The following is a 25,505-nucleotide window of genomic DNA, read 5'->3' as shown; positions in this document are numbered from 1 at the left end:
GTGTCGGCCAATCAGTGTCAAGTACAACGCAAATATCATTATCAGTTTGTTTTGCCACAAGCGGTTAATGTAGACTTGATGCCTTGCAGAAGGTTGGTGTTTGAACCTCTTAACACAACTGTTTTATTGCCAAAACGGTAACACCTATTCTTATATTTTGACACTTGTACTGTCGTCCTCTGATCTAACACTGTTTGAGACGAGGCTCTAGCAGAGGGGTGGGGAACCTTTTTTTCTGCCAAGGGCCATTTGGATATTTATAACATCATTCGCGGGCCATACAAAATTATCAACTTAAAATTAGCCTGTTATATTTGCTCACACATTTAATTAACTCACCCCTAATGTGATGGCTGGAACTGCTTCTCTTTGGTGTTTGAACCTCTAAACACAGCTGTTTTATTGCCGTAAAAGGTAAAACCTATTCTTATTTCTCATCATTTCTGATACTGCCAAAAAGGTCTCATCGATAGATTGGAATAAGGCGCAGTGATCCAGAGGCGGGAAGTCACGGAAACGAGCACGTTGTCTTTAATGATACGGAAAACATAACAACCAAACCAACATTATCACACATTTTGAGAAAAAAACAGTTCTTAAATATTGCAAGTTACACTTTTTTAGCTTACACTTCTTAAACGTCTCAACGTTTGTTTAATCACACCGAGTGTAACATTTTTTTTTACAAATTTAATCATGTTCTTTTTTCTCGATACAGTTAACAAAGTATACAAGTTAAAAGTTGAGAACAAAACAACGGTTAAGTCGTGCAGCGTTAAACCCTTTGACAGTACCAATCACGAGGACACCCATTCCCGTGCACGACACGTGTGTGGATATCCTCTCTGCGTGCTCCACAACATTATTTATACTGAAGGAACCCGACGAGCTACAAAGCTCGTTTTCACAAAAGTCCAGTAGGAGCTGGTCAGAATGTTACAACAACAACAAGCAATACAAAAACACGATTAGGAGTGCAAAGTCTAGGAAATGTAACCAAATCACTCAAATAGATCTTCTGTCTATTTCCCCCCCAGGTACTCTACTGCACTATCAGGCGACGAAGGAATTCGGTAAAACATTCCAAACGCGGGCACCTTCCTGAGGAGCGGGAAAACTCAACAGGAAGACCTCGAGACTGCCGGCCTTTAAAAATATTAACGAAAATTCGGAGAAAATGACGATAAAAATGTTAATGAAACGTAACTTCCACGCGAGCTCAACCCACAGCGGGCTGGAGGAGCTCCCTCCCACCATTGTCGGTCACGGGGGCAACTTTACAATACTTCATGCCGGTTGTTGTATGTGGTGGTACTGCACGTTAAACTTCTTTCGCACCTTACGTGGCCAAAACGTGGTCATCGGGGGTGAACGACGACAAACGAAGACCAAAAAAAAAGCGGTTCTAAAGAAATTGGTTTTGAAGCTAAGAGGCGAGGGCAGGACCCGCTTCAGATTTAGAAACGCGCGTGCAGAGCATTTGGCAGCGATACATTTCCACGCGATAAGCCACTTCGTTGACCTATCATTGCGCGTGGCCAGGTCGCTTCTGAGAGAGTGCCGCATAGCTCAGTGGGCCTTACCTGGTGACATACAATTGAAAAAATGCTTTCTTTTAATAAATAATCGCTCGCCACTGATGTTAAGCCGTGGCCGGGTTGACGCACGAACCGCTTTGGCAATGCTGTTGCTACTTAAACATGTAAGCGAATCGGCTCTCGGTTGAGTTCTTTTTTTTAAATCCTTTATATTAAGTTCACTTGCTTGCTTGCTTGCGCACTTACGACCGTGCAAATCTTTCGGTCGTTTTTTAACCCACTTCCCGTGATCCAATCGAGCTGACATTTTGCACACAGACTCGTTGTGCGTGACAATTTATTTTCGTGAAAATTTTTTTTCCAAAATTTTCCACTTTTTAGGAAAAAAAAAATTCATATTTAATTTAAAATACCAATGTGATAAAAATGAATCTCTTACGCAAGAAAAACAGAAATGAATAATAAAATAAAACCGATGCCACGCATATAAAGGATTTATAGTGAAAAACTTTGTTTTTACGGGTTACTTTTTTTCTTTACTCGTATAAACCGGTGAGGAGAGCTCTCAAGCCAGACAAAGGCTCTTTTGACAAAGCGAGTTTTGTGCACCCGATAAGACTTTGCACTTCAAAAAAACACACGGTCTTACCAGCAATTCGTTATTCGTAGAGCGAGAGCCGCCGAGCCTCGATTCGTTTCCAGAACATTTGCGACGGTCCATTTTAGTAGCCATCAGGCGTGGAAATGAATCCCGACGATGCCGTGCCGAGAATTTCAGAGTACCGTGGCTCTCCAAGGAACCCAGACGTTGCGTTTGAAACGTCTTCTCGCCGCACTTCATCGTGCAAGAAACAAGGCCGAAGACATCCCACCCTAGGGGTCAGAGGTTCTCAACCGGGAGGGGGTACGCGGTGACCCCTGGGGCGGGGCGTGGCAATGTCCCAGCGGGGTACGCGAAGTGACTTACTAAAAAGTAAAACGTGCGAAATTATACCATGTGCGAGAGTCGTCGGTGAATAATTCACTACGTAACACAATTTTTGTTCCCGGGTACGAAGTGTTATTTTTTAAATTGCTCATGCCTCAAAAGTATAGAAAATGGCTATTATTCCCCACAAACTTTGCTTTTGTGACCAGGACTTAACGTGAAGGAATGACCCAAATTCACACCACGTTTTCTCATTGAAAATATGTACATTTCAAAATATCACTGTCCTGGTCACAAAAGCAAAGCTTGTGGGAATAGCCATTTTCTGTACTTTTGAGGCATAAGCCATTAGGAAATAGCACTTACTACCCAGAAACAAAAAAAAAAGAATGTTTTGTTAGTGTAATAACGCGACGAATGTGCCCATTTAAAGTTACTACGATACATTTCAAATCCATATGGGTAACATCGAACGATGTAAAACGACTTTTATAAAACTCATTGATCGCAAACAACGCGGGTTTCCAAGAATCGCCAGCGATCGTGAACACATCACGGGCACGCATACGCAGAGCGTCCGTTGATTTTTGTTCGAGGTTTTTTTTTTTGGGTCAGATCGGTTAAAATAGTGATGTTCATTATTCATACATTTAATTTCTCAGAACCATGTTAGGGCTGGCAAGGGGGGGGGGCGGGGTTACTCGGTTGAAAACTAAAATGCAACAACGGGGTACAACACAAGTAGCCAACAAAAGGCTGAGAACCACTTCCCCATCAGCTATCTGGAGTACCTCTCCAGAGTTCCCTCTCGTCAGCCAGCAGTGGAGCGAGCAAGTAATTGCAGGGATGCACATCTACCACCCTCGGTGTCTGTACATATTTTGCAAATGCGAGATGTATCGTAGTCTCCCGTAGTATCAAATGCACTTACATTCCCTGCATCCTCAAGCAGAAGTTAGGCTTGCGTCTTATCATCTGGTAGGCGTTCTTATCAGTTTTTGTTTCACTTTCTTCTTCTTTACTTTATTCGTTTACTCTATTGACACAGCGCACATTTTTCGGTGCGTTTTACACTCCGGAGCATCTTATAATCTGGTGAATACGATACGTACACTGTAGATGCATTTATATATCTCCGAGCGAAAAGCTTTGTAGAAATTGCGTTGGTCTCGGTTCAAAACAAGCATTCGTTGGAACATTGACCAAAAGCGACTCGTAGCGTATCGAGGCCTAGCTCCTTCAGAGAAGGCGAAACACGTTGCTATGACGACAACATCCGTGTCATTTGCGCCGATCACAAAAAAACCCGAGGTCGCCGTCCAGCATCGTCAACTTCATCAGAGATTTCGCCTTTTCAAGCCTCTCAAGCCATCCACACTTTGGCGTAAGACACGGTCTCCGCCACCTAGTACGTACGTGACTTTACCGAAAAAACCTAAGAATATGAATCCTTGCAGTCACGAAAGCTTCAAATCTAGACTTAAGACAAGGGGGCTTTAAGATGGGAGGTGGATTTGGAAGATTCTTTTGAAGCTGACGAATGTCTGCGATTCGCGAAACTCTGGAACGGTCTCCTCCACTGTAAGAATGATAATACATGCCAAAGGCGATTACGAAAGGAAAAAGGCTGTCATCTTGACCTCTGGGCTCGGTCCTCTCACGACGCCTTGCATGTCACGTGACATCACCGCCACGCGGCGTCGATAACGCGCACGCGGCCACGTTTCAGACCAACCATATCGAGAGTTAAAAAAAAATCGTCATCGTGAGTTTCATCTTCTTGGTTCTTTCGGTAAAGTCACGTAGAAGGGAAATAATAAAAAAAAAATATTTTATGATGAATCCCTGCAGTCACGAAAGCTTTAAATGGAAAAAAATAATGAGTTTCTCAATATTTACCTACCGCACATTCCTGGGAATCCTTAACCAACCGGCAAGATGCGGACAACTTGACGCACAAATGGAACATTCTGAGCTTTCCGCCGCGCGGCCCCGGTCACCCGGAGCGCACCACTGAGCGTATAAACAACAATTCGACGCTCGGTTCACAAATACCAAAGGGGGAGGCATCGTCGCAGCGATGCAACCAACTCCCCGACTCCTGACAACCATCGCAATCGCAGTGGCGTAGTAAGGACATTGGCAGCTGGGGGGGGGGGGGGTGCGGCAATCGGTCGGGGGGGGGGGGCCCCAATATTTTGATTAGTCTCGCACAGTCGCCCAACGTTACCGCTCTAATTTAATGAAAATAAAGCGTGGAACGTAAATGAAAGCATTTTCATTGAAAAATATATATTTAAACCGCGTTTTAAATAAGCGTGGTGTTCTTTTGCACCGTTGTTGAAAACATCTTATGGTGGCTGTCAAGGGCCCCCCGGGCCCCCCCCCCCTCCAACTCATAGCATTGGCCACAAGGGGGTCACAGTACCCCCCCTGCCTGCCCCCGTACGAGCTACGCTACTGCCTCGATGTGAAACTATTGCTGTTGCTCTACATCGACATCATAAGCCTTGCAAAGACCGACCGCCCCAGCAAACTTGAGTGTTGCCCCTCGACCAAAGTTTCTGGGCCGAGGAATCCACACGGGCGACATCAAATATTTCCTTCGCCAAATCATCGACGGGCAAAGGTTCACAAATTGGCGGAAAGGACCGCTTATTGCTGATTTTTGGCAGATAAAAGACAAACGTCTACGAGCGTGTAGGTTCTCGCGGTCGATAACGCTACGAAGGTTAAAATGCCACCGATGTGCAAGAAAACTCTTCGGTGTCTTTTTTGTTGTTGCCAATCTTGAGCATTGCATCACTACTGCACAGGTCTCCGTGCGGTACAGCTCTCCGATGCGTTTCCTGGTCATCCCGGCAAGACGTCCGAGCGAGGGGGGAGGGGTGCGTTTGGCTATACGTGCCAGCGAGCTTCTCCGGGAACTGAACGCCGCTCCCCCAGCACTTTGGGGGCTAAAAAGTTGCCGAAGCAGCTCCCAGCAACGCGAATCGAAACGTCGGACACCACCACGCTGAGAACAAGACGCGGGGCACACGCATCCGAGAGCCCGGCTAAACCCCGTGCGCTGTTTTTGTAAGATGATGCTAATCTTCTGCTAAATATTGGCACTGGGTTTTTTTTGCCCCATCCCCCCCTCAAATATATGAAACAGGCCCCGGTTACTTAACCTGCCTTAAACTCCTTGTGCACACGCATACACATACCCACACGTAAATACACATGCACACGCATTGTAGTCAAAGTTACGAGAATGAGGCGTGGAATGGTGTGTTTGTTTTCAAGCGCCAGATTTGCAAGGGCGTCCGAGTCACTTTACAAAAGATAAATTTCGTAACACTTTTTTTAAAAAAGAAAATAAAACCAAACACGCACACTCCTACTGAAAACAAATAAAACACGGTGATAGACTCCTGCTAAGCAAATCTCATTCAATCTGGATCGACGAGACGAAGGGTCCTTTTGGACAAAAAACAATGTTCCGGGCAGCATGGCGACAGAGCAGGCGTAACACCTTGGGCCACGTTTGACATTCAGAGTTCCAGAAGTCAAGGTTGGTGGCTGGGGGTCCCATTAAAAACGAATGCTGCTGGGTTGCCCGTTGATACGGGCAAGAATTATCACGTGGTTTTCATTCTTGAACCACAACGATCCGTGAAACTATGCAACTCGTTATCCATGCGTCACGATCACAACTTAAAGAGCGGAACGAGCACCCTCGCACGAAAGGGGGATGGGCTCATAATTGCACAATCGCTCCGGTTTTGGTAAACGCGGTACACACGTGAGCCTCGCCGGTTGCTTTTTTTGTCAAGCGCTGCACCTATTTCTGGCCGTGCAGCCCCCGGAGGCGTTATTCGGAGGGGTGGCGGTGGGGGGGTACTTCCCAAAATGGAGGTCAACAGGTGAACGACGCACAGGCCGTGTACAGTTAGCAGCATTGCAACAACAAAAACAAATCGTGCCAAGCTTGGTAAAAGTACAACTGCAGCCAACGGCGGCTCTTTCAGCAATTACCCTCTTGTGCAATCGTACGTTCCCTTTTGTAAAACGTTGCACCCCCCCCCCCTCTCCATCCACCGCTCCCCGTTCGTACCAAGTTCGCAACGTTATCGTGACGAAGTGACCTGTAATGCGAGCGCGAACGGTAACCCGTGCCAAACGCCAACACGCCGCGTTACGACTCGAACACGCATCGAACGGGCTTCACGTGCCTCGGCACCCATGAAGAAGGTTGCCTTGTTCAGGAAGTTTGTTCGCTGCGAAAGACGGATCCTATGCGGCCAACCTCATCCAGGTGGTTGGACGGCCACCCGGATAAAGGTTCGCAGTGGCCATATCAGTGACGCAGAGCCCTGCACACCACAGAGGACCTGGGTTTGAGTCCACGTTTCGACAGATCTGAAATCTCTCAACTTTCAGAATAAAAAAGTATTCTTCATTGCACGACGATAGCTCTTCGTAGGGCGTAAGAGTGTGCCACCCACGGCGAATACGATTTGCGTTGTAGTGATCTAAAGAGTAATCCTGAAGGCACCATTCAGAGCCATTCTCTCTTGGCACAGGGCGATGCACTGCTCTGTGAATGGACATTCAATAGTGTTGTGGCACAGCTCCGAAAACACATCATAAATCCAAGTGTAACAACAAGTTTTATATTATACAGCATATTTACACCGATTAACTAAATCAACATCCCTTTCTTTTTCAGTTGCACATGGTCTACAACACTGTTTAACACAGTCCCCATTCGGACTACACACGGCCATTGATCACCCACGTCAAGGGGTGTGGGGTAACCTTTTTCTTTCTGCGAGTCAAATAGGACCCTCAAATAACTTTGGAGACCAACAACGCGTGAAGGAACACGCACACACACACACAAACACCCCCCCCCACTCAGCCACTCTGCCGCAAGAGGCCTCTTGTGCGGGGACAAATGACTGAGCATTTAAAATCAAACGCACCATTGCCAAGTCGAAAACATTTCGTTTGACTCAACAGTCGTGTGGCCACTGGGGCCGTACAGAAATTAAGTCGTGGGCTGGATCCGGCCCCTTGGAATGTGCGGGTTACCCCCCCACTCCCCCACGCCGCCAACCAATCGCGAGCGATCATTTTGCATCATCGCTACTTCCACACAAACTCTTCCGACGACGTTTCCCCCCACGCCCCCTCCGAGCGTCGCCACCGATGTGCAAGCGGCGTCGACCGGACGGAGGAGCGGCGTTCGGGAAGGAGCCAGCCTCCTCTCGGAGCCGACGACCTCACTCGGGGTCGACGGCGGCGGCGTTGACGTCGTCGGAGGCGCGTGCGGTCGTCTCCTCGCGCCACGCGTTGCTCGCCACGCACAGCGTGAGCCCGACCCCCATCAGCAGCATCCCCAGCAGAGCCCCTGTGGGCGAGGGGGGGGGGGATCCAAACGCCATGCCACGGCACATCACGCCACAGCACGCCACACCACCAATGCAAATACATTTGGAATTATATAGCGTCCGAATGTGACGGCGTCCCGGCAGTGTGTGTCCATTTGTTTTTAGAAAGGAGGCAGGCAGGCAGTTGGTCATAGGGCCGTAGTAAAAATTAGGAAGGTCTTGAGCTTGGACTTGAAACAAGGGTAGGGAATTCACGGCGTGAATGGCCGGGGGTGTGGAGAGTTTCGGACAATTTGGGTAGCGAGAGGAGAACGAGCGACCTCTCACCGAGTTAAAGGTCCACCGACGTACGGCTTCAACAGGCGCCTTGATGGTTGGAGTGGAGAGTGCGTGGACAGGAGCAGAGTGAGATGAGTGGGGATATTTTGAAGGGCGCGTAGAGTGGATCAGAGTGAGATGAGTGGGGAGATTTTGGAGGGCGCGTGGAGTGGATCAGAGTGAGATGAGAGGGGAGAGGTAGGTCGCGGGGCAAGTCCGTGGAGGACCTAAAAGACCACGAGTGCCACGTTGAAGTGATCCGAGATGGGATTGGAAGCCAGTGGAGTGAGCTGAGAACGTTGGGGTGACGATGGGCTCTCGTTTATACGGAGTGGGCGAGCAGTCTGGTAAATTCGGTAGCATTCACAAAAGAAGAGCGGCTGCTTTTGGTTGCAACCTTTTTTTTATCTCACCCGAAAATAACTGTGGTGCGTGTGTTTTTTGTGGATTTGAGTAAAAAAAAAAATTCGTCAATTATTTTTACGTCTCCCATAAGCAGATGGGGGGGGGGGGGATGGTGCAATGCAGTCCGTGAAACGCACAACGCATTGTGATTACGATTCATTGTGCGATTCGTGGATATCACGTACGAGACAAAATCAAAATTAACCTATGTTAAAACCCTTTATATATTTTTTAAAAACGACAAATGTGGCGTCACCAAAGTTGTTATTACTGGGTTCCCTCCACCGCCTCCACCGCCTCCTCCGCCTCCGCTGGAGGTCGTGTGAATTCAGTGACGCCCCGTCAGGCAGTGCGCAGTGGAGTGCACTCACGCGTCCCTCCGATGTTTTCTCCCAGGAGCTTGCCCGTAATGAGCGTGAAGACGAACGTCAGCGAGTTGGTCAAGGGCACGGCCACGGACAGGTCTGTGGGGAGGTGGCCCATCAAGGCAAAGCAACCACGGGCAGCCACCAATTCATATACGGCAAACCGTGTTCCAAAATTCGTACACGTTAATACGCGTACGTGCTGTACCGTTGTGAGTTTCTACTTGTTTAAGCACGTGAGCGTGACTTTTAATCCGCATGGTAGCATCAGTTATGTAAAAAAAAAAAATGATATATCATCTTCTTGGTTCTTTCGGTAAAGTCACGTAGAATGGAAATAATAAAATAATAAAATAAAACATAATAAAATCATTCTCACGACGTTTCTTATAATGTTTTATTTTTATTATTTTATTATTTCCATTCTCCGTGACTTTACCGAAAGAACCAAGAAGATGAATCCCTGCAGTCAAGAAAGCTATAATCGAAATTATATATCATATTTATATTTTTTTCTCTTCAGGTCCGGCCTTCCTTTAATAACAACTTGCTCCGCCCCGGCTAAAGCGATGTCCAGGCGCGACTCACCCGCTGAGCCGAGGGTGAAGTAATACAGCAAGGAGCCACTCTGGTTCAGGACAAACGGGACCATGTACTGTTGAGAGATGCAATACACAACATCCACCATGAGGTCAGCATCTACACCATCATCACCATCATCGCCACCACCAACATCACACATTCATCGATACAGATCTATCAAGTTCTCATATCTGCGACAGATGTTAGGGGGGGGGCCCTGAACCAGATATTTGAAAGAAGTGAAGAACCGCAAAAGGAGGTGCAAACATAATTAACAGTAGAACCCAAATAAAAACATTCTAAATGTAAAGTGTGCTAGTCAAAGCAAACGATTGTGAATGTACCAAGTGAAATACTCGATAGTGGGGCAGTCGAATCAAATTAGATCTGGTAAAATCCAGCAGTCAAATTTTACTCCATTATCCTATCGCGTTTACGCTAGAATTGCACTTGCAAGTAAGTACGTTGGGAATATTTGACAGGAAGGATGCAATTGTCCTGGCATCCTTCGTGGACCGCAGAACCGCAAGACTGAGGGGCAGTGACACGCTTTGGGAGGCCTTCATCTATGATCGTAGTATCATTTACTTATTTATTTATCCAGGAAACCCACATGGAGTCACAGGACTTACTTTCAGGAGGATCCTGTATTGGGCTTTTATTTCAAGGGGTTTTCAGCCAAATTATGAGTTTATAAGCGGGAGGAAACAAAAGTACCCGGAGATAACCCACGTGCGCGAGGGGGAAACGCTCGATCACCGCACAGATGGAAACAGATGGTTATTAGTCCAATTACTGCACCACCTTCTAGCAAGCCTTGGTAGGGCACGATGCCGACAGCAAGAGAGTTTCACAACATCTGGTGCGATGATCCACCGACCCCTCGCTGCTGCCTTCACAGTGCTCGATTATAGGCCATGTGCGTAGCCACCGCCGCCTGTATCTATCGATGGATACGTCATGGCTGATGATGACGATAACGGTGGCGAAATCTTGCAGAAACTGTGGTGGCACATCGCGATGGCGTTATGCAAGAGAGTAGAAGAATGGCCGAATCGAATTCGGCAAACTCTGTCCCGTACGAAGCCGACCGTGTTTATGGGAGGTGTGGCTTCAGCCCCCAGCAATTTCGCAGCTGACCACTTACTGTCATGTGACCATTTAACTTCGTGGGTTTGAAGTAACCTTCAAGCAAGAATTTCCTATTTTTTTTCCAGATCTCACAATTCCCGCACAGGAGTTGTGCAACGCGTTCGGTGGCATTTTAACTGCCACCTGCCCGCGCCCACGGATCTGCTTCTGTGTTTTAGCACCGGCTAAGGAGCACGGGAGGAAGGAAATGTTTCGACATATTTACATAACCGTTCGTTTTGTTCGAATGAGTTCAACACATTCGGGCACGTCGGTCAACATGGCTGCAGCAGCAGTTATGGCGTTTGCTTTTAACCAGGAAAGGCCACGTGGCCACACACGAGACATCTTATTTTAACAGGTGTGCCTGCAGATGGGTTACTGGCCTTCATGGGTAAATGTTTTACACTCTTCAGCCTTTGATGCGCGCGCAAAGACTCGCACCCCGCGTGAGGCCGACTTATTGCATCTCGTGGCGGATCGCTGCGCTGAACAAAACAGTTCCGCGGATCGGTTTGCAATTTCGAGTTCGCGTTTCAAATCAATGTTTAAAAAAAAAAATTAACGGAAGCTGGTTCGTAAGTGCTGGTGTTCGTACGTCGAGGACTGTGTATTGGGTGTTTGCACATTTGCTCTACCAGTCTGTTAAAAAAAAAAGTGTTTGCACACATGCTTAGCCGGTCCTTAACTTTGCCTGGCTGCACCCCCATTTACACTACCCTCAAGTTACCCTGTACAGTTCAACTTCGTCACTCCGAATGTGCCTCCGTCTCGCTTCGTCCGTAACATTGGGATGATATCGTCCATTCGCTTCATCGGTCATCATCCATAAGTCGATACCCGTCCCACGTTCGCTTGGTAGATGCGTAGCGTGCGTGTATAATCTCAGTTTAACACGTAGGCTTACGCGACCAATGTCATCCATAACACAGGTTTTTTTGGCACAAGAGCGCACCGGCGTTGTCATCGCATCTACGCCTCTATTTAATGAACGAGACAGGTGGACTTCTCCACAAATATGGCTGTCGCCTGATGAAGCTAGTTGCAATTACTCCGATTGTAATGTTGTGGCTTGGCTCTCCAACACACCGGTGTGCTGTACGAGTGACGAATTGGCACGTTCTGTTTACGTGACAACCCTTACTAGTTGGCTGTATTGGGTGGTGGCGGGTTTAACGACACATTTATATATTTACGCGATCTAACCCAAAAAAATTCTATTATGGGTGTATAATCTCGCGAGTTCGACCCCAGATTCTGTGTGTGCGCCCGACAGCTCATCCTCACCACTATGGGAGTTGACCTAAAACGGTCGAAAAGCTTATTACGGTGCACAACAATTCACCACCTCGGCAAGTCGATGAACTGTTCCGTGTTTACATTCCAAATGTAGAGATGTGCATTTTGATGAAAGTAGTGGCCCACTCCATTGGCTGCCGGGTTCACGTAAGTGCATTACAAACAATGCATACAAATCACAACCACAGGTAGTGATACGAGTTCTTTATTTTTACATCGCTATTTTTTTTGTTAGTCTCCCCCCCCCCTCCCTCATTGTTTGTGGTTTGTGCTATCGGCATCAGCATCACAATGTGAAGAATTTATTCAGAACTCTCGAAGTGCAGCACAATTTCCTCCCCCCACCCATCCTCTTACCCCTCCCTCCCCTTGTTTGAAAATTAAATCGCCTACAGACATGGATATATCCAAAGATATATACCCCACACTCGAGGGACGGCACGGGGTGCCCTTTCCCACCTGCTCTGCCACCGACGGCAACGTTTGTCGTCGCCACGACAGGGTGAATCGAGAACTTTTTTTGGGGAATTCTCAGAGCTACAATTGAACAAAATTAAGCTCAGAACAAAATGTATATGCGACCTTTTTGTGCGTGTGTGTGTTTGTTCGTGCAGTTCATTGGTGACCAGCGGCCGAGACCATTGGCCTCGCTCCACTGGAAAATCCGGTTAAAACACAAAGTGGCTGCCTGGATTTAAAAACAATCCGAAGAGCAATATGCACAACTGCGACTTGGCGTATCGCAGAGACCGCAAGCAAATGCACCGCACCTTTGCAGCACGAGAGAAGAGAGGAGCTCCCAAAAACGGATTGTATTGCCCACAAGATAGCGTGGACGCGGGATGAGTTGTTGGAACGAAACTAGCGTAAGCGCATTTTGCTGAATGTTCACACGGCAATGAAATGCCTCGATAATTATTCGATCCAAAAAAAAGGGTGCAAAACAGTGACATGTATGCATGCATGCATGCTGTAGCCAAGGTAATGACAGGGGTATCAGTTGTGAGTTCGAAGGAATTGGTGGCGACGGGAATGATCAAGAAGTGAGAATAAAAGGTGACGGAAGAGGACGGTGGAGTCTGCGGGTTGGAGCGAACGTCCAGAGTCAGTGAAAAGGTTCGGGAAGGGCGGCGTGGCCTGGGTTGGTATAAAAGGGGGAGATGCGCGGGAGACTCGGGGCTGTTGCAGTGGGGGGTCTCCGCCTGATGTCAGGTAAACGTGTCTTCAATAAAGTGCCATCTCAAGAGAAAGTGTGTCAAGTCGTCGTTACGTTTGTACGAATCAGAATTTCTTTTTCACGGATGTCCTCGTTTGACACGGTGTTGAGTGCAATGGTCACCGGTAGCTCAGGCCCCACCAAAGGAGAGGTTTGCCCAACCGATTTGGCGTATTGAGCGGAGACCTTTGGAAAGGCCGCCACGTGCTCGCATACTCATTGCAGCAGCTGCCAATGGGAAATCGTCTCCAAGACACAGACGGTTAATTTGTGGGGGTCTGCCCGTCACTCAAGGAAACTGTAAATAAATCACCTGAGCAATCGGAGAGTAAAAAAAAAAACACTTTACAGCTGTGTGACTCACTCGTTTTAAGCGTTTGCCCGTCACCATTTTTTTACACAATGGCCGCTCGGAGAACGCAACCGAGGTGCGGCTTGCGCTATTTTTCAGAATGTTAGGGTGGCCTTTGCAGGGGGCGTTATCCGCTCGACGATGTTGCCACCTACAAGGTGGGTACTTGGAAACGACGACTATTGGTGGTGGGTTTTAAACGGAGGGCTGAACGTGGCTTGACCACCTCACGTCAAATGTCATTCCAGAAAGCCTAGAAATGCTAAAATTTGGCAAAAATTTGCTGTAATTCAAGTCTAAGCTCACAACTGGGTGAACAAAAAAAGCCAATTGTTTTACATTTGGGGGTCCCAAAATTACGACCCACAGGTTGATTGAATTTACACAAAGAGCAGGATCAGAGTGAAGTCTTGCATTGCTGTAAGTGTCCGTGATAAGCACCTAAGAATAAACAATGCACACCATCGGTATTTGGTGTTTGAACATCTTAACACCTGTTTTATTGCCCGAAAGGGTAAAACCTATTACAATTTTTCTCTTCATCATCTTGGATACTGGCAAAAAGGTCCCATTGATAGAAGTGGGGTCGTGAAGGTTATCATCATCGTCGTTAGGAAAAATGAACAATGATAACCCGAGATTGTTCCAGTTTAGTGTATACGTTGAGAGGCTTAGGAGTTCCACTGGACAGGAAAAGTTTGAACATGGATCACCGCCAGGTGCTGGATTGGAAAATAGCATTTAAGCAAGAGAGCAAAAGATCTCAACAGACCAAGTGTGTGTCATATAGAAGATGTATACGTATCTCTGTACCTAAAAGAGCACACTTCTTTAACCTTGGTCTTAAACAATTTGCAATATTTTTTTACCAGAATCAGATCTGTATTCATACTGGAGGAACCCGATGACCTATAAAGCCCTCTTTCACGGATATTCAGGACAACTTCAATTAGCTCCGATGAAACTTCTTTGAAGTATCGAGAGACGTTTGCAAATTTGTTTAAATCTTCACATTATTTAAAACTATTCCTGCGCAGAGGAGACAGCGGTGGCAGTTAATCACGTGACAATGCTGCCCGCCGCCCCACCCATGGCAGCAATGGCCTTCAGTGGCCCGTTTGCTTTGCGCTGGCGGTGTCGCGTTTGCCAGACAGATGCGTCAGCACCCCGTGTCCTCACGTGTCCTCCCATGTTCCGTGCTCACGCGGGGGTTGGAGACGAGGAAGCAGAGCTCGGCGAAGAGCTGGCGAAGGCGTCCGCGTCCGCGTACCGTCTCCACGCCCTTGGCTCCGCGCTTCAGCAGCGGATTGGTGCCGCCCCACAGCAGCGCAACGGCCGTGAGCCACAGCACGCCCGCTAGCACCACGACCACACACACACACACGCGCACGCACGCACACATGCACACCCATCAGAATCAGAATTTTTATTTATCCTGGAGAAATTCCATGAGCTATGAAGCTCTTTTTCACGGATGTGTCCCAGTAGTTTTCACAGATGTCCAGATCAATGGCTATGATCTGTCTGCCTGCGGTGCAAGACGGGAGAGGGGCCGGTTACCGAAACAGACGTTGGAATGATCTCCACGAGTCCGATGACCAATGGGCAGACCTAAGACCAGATGGTGGGATCATACTGTCAGGGCGGATCTTAAGAGGTCGCGGATCTACTGCACAGCAGCTGCAGAATCTGTGGGAGGGTAGAAAGCATTGGCGAGCTGTGGTGGCATCAATGGGTTTGGCCATGCCGACATCTTGACTTTGATCGACTGCTGAATGAAGACCTTGCTCAAGCTGTCACCAACTCTCACGGTCTCGCTATGCAATGATCCACACAACTCCTGCACGTGTGCCGATGTCGTCACTTTATCTCTACGGTGGCCCGTCTCGGGCGTGTGCCGTTCTTTGGCTGACAATCAATCGTTCGTCTCAACCACCAGTCACTATCCATTCTCTGGATGTGTACTGCGCCACTCACTTTTTGCAAAGTAAACGTGAACTCTCCAACGTGCGTTTGCTCCTCTCACTGCTTCTTAGTGCTCTTTTCAGCTTTTGTTTCATTGTCCTCGCCACAGTCCATGTTTCGGATCCACGTGTCACAGCAGGTAATATTAACCCTCGGACGCACACGGACGTATCCATTATTCAGTGGGACTTAAGTTACTTGCCCTACGTGACTCCGATATATTATTTATGAGATGAGCAACTTGTCTATGCGGGACAGAACCACACACCACTCCCAATGTTAGCCGTTGCTGAAAAGCAAACCAAATCTCGCCAGGTTCACAGCGCTATTACGTCGTCATTATCATCAGCAAAGCGGAGCGAGGAAGTTCCCCTTGTGCCAACCAGTGTCCAGTGTCCACATTCCACTGCAGTCTATTACGAGCACATTCCAAATCCCTGCGCGCGGCGTTGTCTGCCAAACCCCGTCCATTTCCTCGCGCGATCGAAAACGACTCGTGAAGGAGAACGGGCCAGCTAAGAAACTCCTTCGCGGGACGGTCACGAGGTCACGCTGCGGCCGCGTTCATGTCCCCTTTCCCCATCATGCGGCTGCCCGATCGAGACGGCCGAATGACGAATTCACGTAGCGGTGACACGAGCGGTTCACTGTGATGGCAACACTTTACGTGTCTGAAGCGCTCTTACAGGCAGCGTTTGTATCTCTGCAATGAATGACCACGGCATCAGACCAAACCACACAAAACATCACACTGCTCCTCCAATCCCCTTGCTGATGGAAATGGAGCGTGCAAGCGTTTCACTCCTATAATTGCCACCACTATTTTGTGCATTCAATGATTAACATCAACCTCAATATCAAATGTAACCATACGTATCTTTATTCCCATTAGCCAATTAGTTGGATTAATTAAGCTTTCTTTAAGTCCAATGAATAAATTAATATGTAAATCTTGACTTAAAGCTTTCGTGACTGCAGGAATTCATATTCTTTTGGTCTTTCAGTAAAGTCACGTTGATAGGTTCAAAGAAAATTGTTATTTTGTTACTTTCTTTGAACCTATCTACGTAATAAAAATAAAACATAATATTATGTTGTATTTTTATTATTTTATTATTTCCCTTCTACGTGACTTTACCGAAAGAACCAAGAAGGTGAATCCCTGCAGTCACGAAAGCTTTAAATCGAAATTTAAACTATCTACGGGACTTTACCGAAAGACCAAAAGAAAATTAATAAGTAGTTGTATTAATATAACATACAGCCAGTTGCCTACGATTGAGCGTGCTTAACCGTAGCAGCTTGTATAGATCTCAAGAAGAACGTCGTCCAAGGCTTTTTGCAAACTGCCGTCTGGGCATGGCCTGACACGCACGTGCGGTTTAGGGTTCAAACCTCCGAGTTACTCCTGCGTCACGTGTACCCTTCTCCTCGCCGACGCCAACTATATGGCGTACGAGGTGCCAACACGCTGCACCGCACGTGGCGATTGCACCCGAAGCACGTGGTGTACGGCGGAAAGATAACCAATGAAACGGTCAATTGGCGTCTCCGAACCAAACACGTTGCACAATATGTAATTTCAGGTCTCACTTGCTAAAAGTGTCGATGTAATCATGGCGAGCACTTGCACGGTTGAAGGGAACTGAACTGCTTCCAGATTGCACCTTTTCCTGCTTGACCTGTTTTATCCAGGCTCGTTATAGAATATAGAATTTTGATTTAGCCATTGACGCGTCTATGACAGCGGGTGCATTGCAAATACACCGCCTGTAAACGGTATATTTGGGGCAATGCTAAAACTCTGCAAATCTCGGTTTGGTGTTCATAGCCACGATTGCACAGAGGGTCGCCGTTTATTTTCCACTGGTGCATTCGGTATTTGATTCGGCCGTGATTTGTGATTTATTTAAAATGTAAAATGTTCAACATACATACATAAAAAAAAGCAGGAATGGCCACTTCAACAAGTCTGACGACAGTTTTGTTTACACGTGTCTTTCTACACATTCTAGACGAGGTATGAGCAGGTCTATAAAGACACACTCAGCAGACCAGGTTGAGGCACATTGCTCAGGTTTAGCAAATGAAATTTTTTGACAACAGCATGGACATTTTAGTCTTCATTCCTTTGAAATCCCCCACCCCACCTCCCTAGTTACACACTGGGCTTTCCATGTAGACACAGAACACATCAAGGAGGAAGAGGGATATGGGTGGATAGCTCTGTACACAGCTTAATTTGCATTCCAAACAAAAAGACTTGCACCTCTTCTGCACTGCACAACCACAACCAAGCCAGCCCAGCAGGGCTCAGAAGACGCTAGATGTTATTTTTCCTTACTGCCCGAGCTGTCCTGCTGCCACCATCACGTGCAACGAACGCGTTGGGGCTCATGGCTCACTTGTGCAGTGAACAACAACAAATTGGGGGAAATTGATGCAACGTATAAACACAAAACTTCATCACCCTCGCCTCGCCCTAGCCCCTGTCTGGTCCCCGTGTGGTGGTATCAACATTAGCTTAGCTCCCTGGACCTCGACTTCATCATCATCATGATCCATCGGCAGAGAGTCCGCAGGTATCCACTGCACATTGCGTCATTCGATTCAATTTTCCTCTCTGTCTTGTGCCAATATGCTCAAGTAGTGCCACATCGATAATTGGTTCTTTACCCTTTTATCTGGCAACAAAACTGACACCTTTTTTACGAGGAGTCATGTTTGCATAGACCACAATACCTGCAGTCATAATGCAAACAAAAAACATAACTCTGATAATGTATGCACTATCCTTGAAGTTGATTGGTCCACACCCGAGACAGCTTTCCTTAGAGCCTAGTCTCACATGGGTTGCACCAGATGACGCCAAAAGGCGCACAACTCAAAGACAATGCACCATCAGAGTATGAGAGCTCGGGGTAAGCATTTACACCATTGGAACCTCATTTGCCAGTAAAAAATATGATAATTGGTTTTTTACCCTTCTATCTGTTTGCATTATGGCTGCAGGTATTGTGGTCTATGCAAACATGACTCCTCGTAAAAAAGGTGTCAGTTTTGTTGCCAGATAAAAGGGTAAAGAACCAATTATCATATATTTTACTGGCAAATGAGGTACCAATGGTGTTAGTGCCACATCTTTCTGACACCAAGAGCTTATGTTTGCAAGCCATTCTCTGTTAGGTCTTCCTCTCTTTCCAGTTCTTTCCATTTTTCCGAACAACACACTTTCAATTTTCCTGTTGTTCTCGGTCCGACATGCGTGTTCAAATAGTTCCGGTTTCCTTCTCATCACTGCCTGCAACATCAGGTCTTCTTGTATGTGCTACTTTTTTCTCACTTCTACGTTGGATACTGGATCCTTCTGTAGTAATGCATTTCGAGTACCAATCTTATCTCTGGCAGTCTTTTTGACGTCCAAGTCTCGCAGGCAGACCTTGGTTTAAAACTGGCAAATCAATCTGATAAGTAGAGCCCCACCCACTTATCCAGCTGCCCTTTTTTTTACAATTGCAAAGCTTTAACTGTTCAGATTTAGTAAACACGAACAGGTGAAGAACATTGTCTGGTGGTCGAAAAAACATCAACGGAGTGGCGGCCAACATGCTCGAGAGGATGTCCAACGGAAAGATTGCAATGACAAAATACAATTGTGTGCAGGTGTTGTTGCACTTCAGAACCACGAGAGAGGCTTTGGGGAGGCCTTCATCTAGCAATAGATTGATAGTGGCCGATGACGAGAGTTTTTAGCTGTACGGTTCAAAAACACCTCTGCAAGTCGTACGTCGCATTTTTAAAACCAGAGCTGAAATAACCAAGGTAAAAAATATACACACACACACTACGGAGTGGTTAGCATCGGGCATGGGTGGCGGCAAACCAGCCAAGTGAAGGAGTAGAGAGAGAGCCCTCCCCCATAAAAGTATAACAACCTTGGGTTCCAATGAAACTTAATATGGCCCTAAACTACGATTTCCAAAATACCGCTGCACGTCTGCGAATTGGCACGCGCAAACCTGTTGCAAAACACTGCTGTGAATTACGGAAGGTTCATGGTTTATTGCAGCGTGCATTTATTTGCATACGAATAAAACCGTAACGCAACGCCAACAATGTGGAAGTGTCATAATTGACAAAGTATCATGTGCTGTAATTTAAAAAAAAAATGCGAGGTTACACGTGACGCACGTTGTAACTAACACATTTATAGAGCGGTTCAGTACTCTGCTCCGAATCCGGCGACATGAATTTTGATTGGCAGCCACGGCTAACCTAAGTAGTGGCCGATATCCAAACCGGTCCTGGCTCTCCATCCCCCTTCACCGACCTGCGCGGACCAGAATTGTGAAGTATGGATAAACAACTCCTTATGAACAACAAAGTGTGGGCAGGCCTTCATCCAGCGATCAATTGCCCATTATCGATAAGGTCATCTCAATAAATTTTTTTATCATTTACATAATGACTACCATAATCATCATTGTTACAATCATGACCGTAATCATTATAGAGATGATGATGATGATGATGATAATAATAATGCCGAAGTTCACCTTGCTTGGGATTACAACTTGTAACCAGATCATGACTGTAATCCCTGTGCCGACATCCCTGCCTGACTTCACGATGAGTTTCCCTCCGCAGCTCTGAGCTGGACGCGAAAATTCTACATTTTCATGACATGACCAGACTTCCCCAGAGTTGGTACTAATTTTATAGACTCTGGTGAGATTATGAGCTCAACGAGCCTATAAATACGACAACTGTCTTGTTTAAAAAAAACCTGACGGTAGCCTTCAAATCTCTCCATGGCCTTGCCCCCACATTAGGTTGCCTCTCTCTTCCCCTGCTTAACCTTTTTCTGTTCCTCTCTTAAAGCCTCACCTCTTCTCTATTGCCCATTCTCTTTCCTCCCCTCGCCGCTCCAGTTCTTCTCGTCCCTCCCCTACCCGTTCATGTCCCCCAAGTACCCTCTTATCGCGGTCAACAATTCCTCCACCGTGGCACACCCTTGCCATCTAAATAATTATTTTATGATGTTGTTTTGTAAACCATGTCAAGCACCTTGAGCAAAGACGCTCTATAAATACAAATCATAAGATAACAATTTTTTACTGCCAATATTTCTCATTTTTGTTTTTATTACAGTGCTCTGCCACAGTACCAGTGGTAGAAATCCCACTTTCCCATGGCAGGGGATATTCATTCCATTGGGCAACCACCTAGCAACGGTGGCTTTCCACACCTGGGGCATACAATGTTTATACAAAATACAGACGGTCCTTCTGTAGCTGTCAGGAGCCATTTCGTGGCTAGTAGACCTGGACCATTGAGAATTTAGCTCCTGAACGTATTGCCATATGCAGTAATAGTGCAGGATGAGGGGCCTCCCCCACACCTGTGCGCGTTATTTGAACCTACTTCACCACGCTGGTCATGTATGTATGTACGTTAAACTTCTTTCGCGCCGTACATAGCCAACCCTGCTAATCGGATGGTGGGTTATTGGGGGGGCGCGTCATTGGGTAATAAGCGGCATATTAAATGCGTAACACATCTCAAGGGCACGGCTCAGGAAATTACTGTTACTTGTAAAATCCATGAATTGCAGTACTTAGAAAATATTTCAACCGCTAGTTGTAAATAGCACAGGCTATGCGAGGTCTGAGTGAAACAGATCTGACAGAACACACTTAATCTCGATAACGATTTGGCGATGCTGTGTTGGCATTGGGGCAGACATGTTAAATAAAAACTCAACACATTCGTCAATAATACTGTCGCCTTAAAAGGGAATAACATATATCATATCATGGGACCTCCTTTGCCAGTACCAAAATATGAGAATAGGTTTTCCACTTTTTTCTGTAAACAAAACAGGTGTTAAGATGTGAGAACACCAAACTGAATCATTTTACAAGGAAACATATAATGGTTGATGTTTTGGGCAATCCTATGGTTTCTCCGTATAAAGTTGAGGCACCTAAGAAATAGAGTAGATACAAGTTGGGAGACTGCACTTTAACAAAGCCTTTAATAATCAAAATTGTATGACTACATCTACATTTGACCGTTCATATGAAATTTAAAAAAAGGTTCGTCAAGAAACATTTGTCATTTAACCGGAATCAGGCCCTCTGGTGGTCAAACTGCTCGTCTCCAACTCGTTTAATCCAGCGTCTTAACCGATGGACTCTCTTGTGCTTAAGAAGGACCCTTTCCCGAAACGTCGCGTATTAAAAAAATGTCCTTTTAAGGCCACGGTGTGACATTTTTCGAACACAATTCCTGTAACTTCAGCAATCGTAGCGGTCGCCAAAGACAAAATCACCCGTTAATGCGTCCGGTCTCATTCCATCTCGGTAAGCTTTGGTAGTCGAGCTCCGATTAACGATCATCATTGCACAACAGTGTTATCTAACAGCCCAGAGTAAACAGCTTTGGATATATATTTTTCAAATAATTTTTCTTCTAATATAAATAACTTGATTTAGTAATTGAATGTTTTTTTTTTGGTAGTAACGGGTTTGTTTGTCTATGTGTCCAAATAGCTACGATTCATATGGCCGTTTAAACTATTCATATGCCAATTTAGAAACTGGGTCATCAGAAAAAAACGAATGAGTCTCGCCCAGAGGTCGCAATCGGGTACCCGATACCCTACCCGATACCCGGCTACCCGTACCCAGCCGGGTACGGGTACCCGTTTGCGACCCTGGTGCGGCCGGGTACGGGTAAGGAAATAAAACCCGTTTGCGACCTCTGGTCTCGCCCTCCTTCAACGGTGGTGGAGGAGCAGCAGCAAAACGACACGAACTCCCTTCTCCCCGAAGCCCTCTCTCGTCGTGGCTGAAAGACCCTCGACATTGGTCGAAATTTAATTCCTGAACATACTGTCTGCCTGCCACGCACTCAAGAATAGAATGGTCGTAGTGGGACGATGCCAGGCGACATTCCCAGCAGATGCAGTGGTGCAGCTAAATCCAAATGTCGTTCTCTACTTCGCTGCGAGCAGTCTTTATAAAAATCCGCCTTCACCCAGCCTCGCTCTGACCAGCGTGGTGAAGTATGGTCAACCAAAACCCTACAGAGCCACACACACACACACATTGTGGGGGAGCAGGGCTCTCATCAACCAGTAGATTTACGACGGGCTATATACAAAGACAAAAACAAATATCCCCGGTATAGCCTTAACAGAACGTTGGGGCAAGTGCTGTGAACGAGCACCTTTGAAGATTGGAATGTCACACGATGGGATGGGTGGCCAGCACGACGCCCGGCCGAGATTTGTCTCCCTAGAGACGATGTTTTTACACACCGCAACCAGAAACTCCTTTCAGGCTGAGTCGACCTAGGGGAGGCCCAGGACCGGTTCAGATAATCGTCACTGGTGTTGGCCGTGAGCGGGAATCGAACTCGGGAAACGCCGGGTTCGCAGCACAACGCGCTAATCGCTGCACACACATAGAGACACATACACACATACATACACAGACACACACATAGAGACACACAGACACACACATAGACACACACAGACGCATACACACACACAGAGACACACAGAGACACACACATAGAGACACACAGACACACACAGACACACACAAACACATACACACACACACATAGAGACACACAGACACATACATACACACACATAGAGACACACAGACACATACACAAGACATATACATACATACACAGACACACACAGACACACACAGACACATACACAAGACATATACATACATACACAGACACACACAGACACACACATAGAGACACACAGACACACACACAAGACATATACATACATACACAGACACACACAGACACATACACAGACACACATAGAGACAGAGAGAGAGAGACACACAGACACACGTAGAGACACACAGACACACACATAGAGACAGAGACACACACATAGAGACAGACATACACATAGAGACAGACATACACATAGAGACACAGACACACACATAGAGACACACAGACACACATAGAGACACACAGATACACAGACATACACACATAAACAGATACAAAGACAAAGATCCCCCGTATAGCCTTACCAGTCTGTTGGGGCAAGTGCTGTTAGCGAGCACCTATTAAGACCGGCACTGTGGCACAAGACGGGGGTGAGTGGCCAGCACCACGCCCGGCCGCCTTTGTCTCCCCAGTGGCGACGTTTACTACACACCGCACCGGGTACTCATTTGAGGCCGAGTCGACCTAGAGGGGGGAAGCGCCCGGGACCGGTTCAGACAATCACCGGTGGCCGTGCGGTCTCGTAGCGCAGCGCGCTAACCACTGCGCCACCGCTCCCCCACATACACACACAAAACAAAGATCCCCCGTGTAGCCTGTAACAGAGTGTCGGGGGCAAGTGCTGTTAGCGAGCAGCACCTATGAAGGCCGGCACAGCACACGAGGGGGTGGGAATCGAACCCGGGTGACCGTCGGATTCGTAGCGCTAACCACACAACACACTCGACAGTACACGTGGCGACGACTCGTGTAACATTTTCGACTGGGGGCTTTAACACCCCTCCCCCCCGGCAACAACACCAACACTGCCGCCGACGTTCAAATCCTCACCTTTCGCAGGCATGAGTGCTCAGTCGACGCACGTCTCATTCCGGTCTGCGCTCACCCTGCTGCCATTCCGCCCTTTAACTCCTCCTCCCCCCACCCCCACGACGCTCAGCCGGCCTCGTGGCCACGCCCCCCACCCTCCCTCTCTCTCTCTGTGTGTGCCCACGTGGAGAGGTGCATTGTTCACATAGCGATGGATTACAACAAGGCGCTAATTATAATATTATATATTTGGGGGGGGGGTACATCCCCCCCACCCAATATTCAAATATGCTCAGAATGTCCCCCCCCCCATATATTGCTATAAAAATATTTCTGTTTATATGATTGTGGTTATGGTTGTACTTTATTCATCCATAAGCTCTGCCATTGCATACAGTGAAACAAAAACAATAAAAAAAAATTAACCCGTAAAAACAAAGTTTTTCACTATAAATCCTTTATATGCGTGTTCAATGGGCCACAACCCAGCCCACATTGGTCTTTGAAACGGGCGGCTAGAGTCCTCTCGTCCTCTGGCTTGAGATGGCTGCCACCTATGGGTCAGATGATTGTCTGCCACCATTCAGCAATTGGTAATTAAATATAAAAAAAATTCCTAAAAGGTGTAAAATTGTGGAAATTCTTTTTTCACGAAAATACATTGTCACGCACAACGAGTCAGTGTGCAAAATGTCAGCTCGATTGGATCACGGGAAGTGGGTTAAAAAACGACCGAAAGATTTGCACGGCCGTAAACACACAAGCAAGCAAGCAAGTGAACTTAATATAAAGGATTTAAAAACAGAGCAATGTAATACAATACACTATTAGACATTATTGGAATAAATAAATAAAGCCCATCCTATGTGTTAGTGATGTTTTAAAATATTTTAGACAGGAAATGGCAGGAAATTGGTTTTCAAATTTATATTTTTTTGGGGGGGGGGGGGGGACACGCCTAGACCCCCTGGAAGATTCCCCCCCCCCCCCCCATGTTGACTCCATGGCTACGGCCTTGGATTAGAACACGGAGAAGATTGCGAACGTTCTGTTGACGCGACAAACCTCACCAATGTTGACTGTGTCGGCGGCGGTGGTGGTGGTGGCGAGTTTGACGACACATTTATATTTACGCGATCTACCACCACGAAAACATAAACCTGTATTATGGATAAAATTGGTGGCGAACGCCTCCTGCTTGTTGATTGTTCAGGTCCTCCTCGTCCACTCCCGTGCCCCGTGTGTGATGACAGCCGATCTCAATTAACAAGATTTCTCGACATCATAAAACGTTTTAATCCGATTAAAATTATATTTACGACCTCTGTGATAAAGCGCTTTGTAGCTCATCGGATTCCTCCAGTATAAATAGAGATTCTGAAGTGGGTTATGCCAATGCACCATATTTCGTCAGCAATTGCCTTGAAAAAGTCCAGCCA

At 46.8% G+C, this 25,505-nt stretch overlaps 1 protein-coding gene across 1 annotated transcript; it reads right to left on the bottom strand.

Moving 5' to 3' along the window:
- Window positions 1-520: 520 nt before the first annotated feature.
- Window positions 521-24,179, bottom strand: TMEM234 (transmembrane protein 234). The gene is made up of 5 exons (XM_078856643.1): window positions 24,088-24,179; window positions 14,717-14,868; window positions 9,521-9,587; window positions 8,939-9,031; window positions 521-7,864 (listed from the first exon to the last, which is right to left on the bottom strand). The coding sequence occupies exons 1-5, from the start codon at window positions 24,098-24,100 to the stop codon at window positions 7,737-7,739; spliced, it is 453 nt and encodes a 150-aa protein (XP_078712769.1). The 5' UTR covers window positions 24,101-24,179; the 3' UTR covers window positions 521-7,736.
- Between the last annotated feature and the right edge of the window lie 1,326 nt (window positions 24,180-25,505).

The sequence above is a fragment of the Lampetra fluviatilis genome, chromosome 5 (assembly GCF_964198595.1).
Source record: "Lampetra fluviatilis chromosome 5, kcLamFluv1.1, whole genome shotgun sequence".
In the NCBI taxonomy this organism is placed as follows: domain Eukaryota; kingdom Metazoa; phylum Chordata; class Hyperoartia; order Petromyzontiformes; family Petromyzontidae; genus Lampetra; species Lampetra fluviatilis.
The sequence above is the reverse complement of the archived record's forward strand: the minus strand, read 5'-3'. Positions and strand labels throughout refer to the sequence as shown.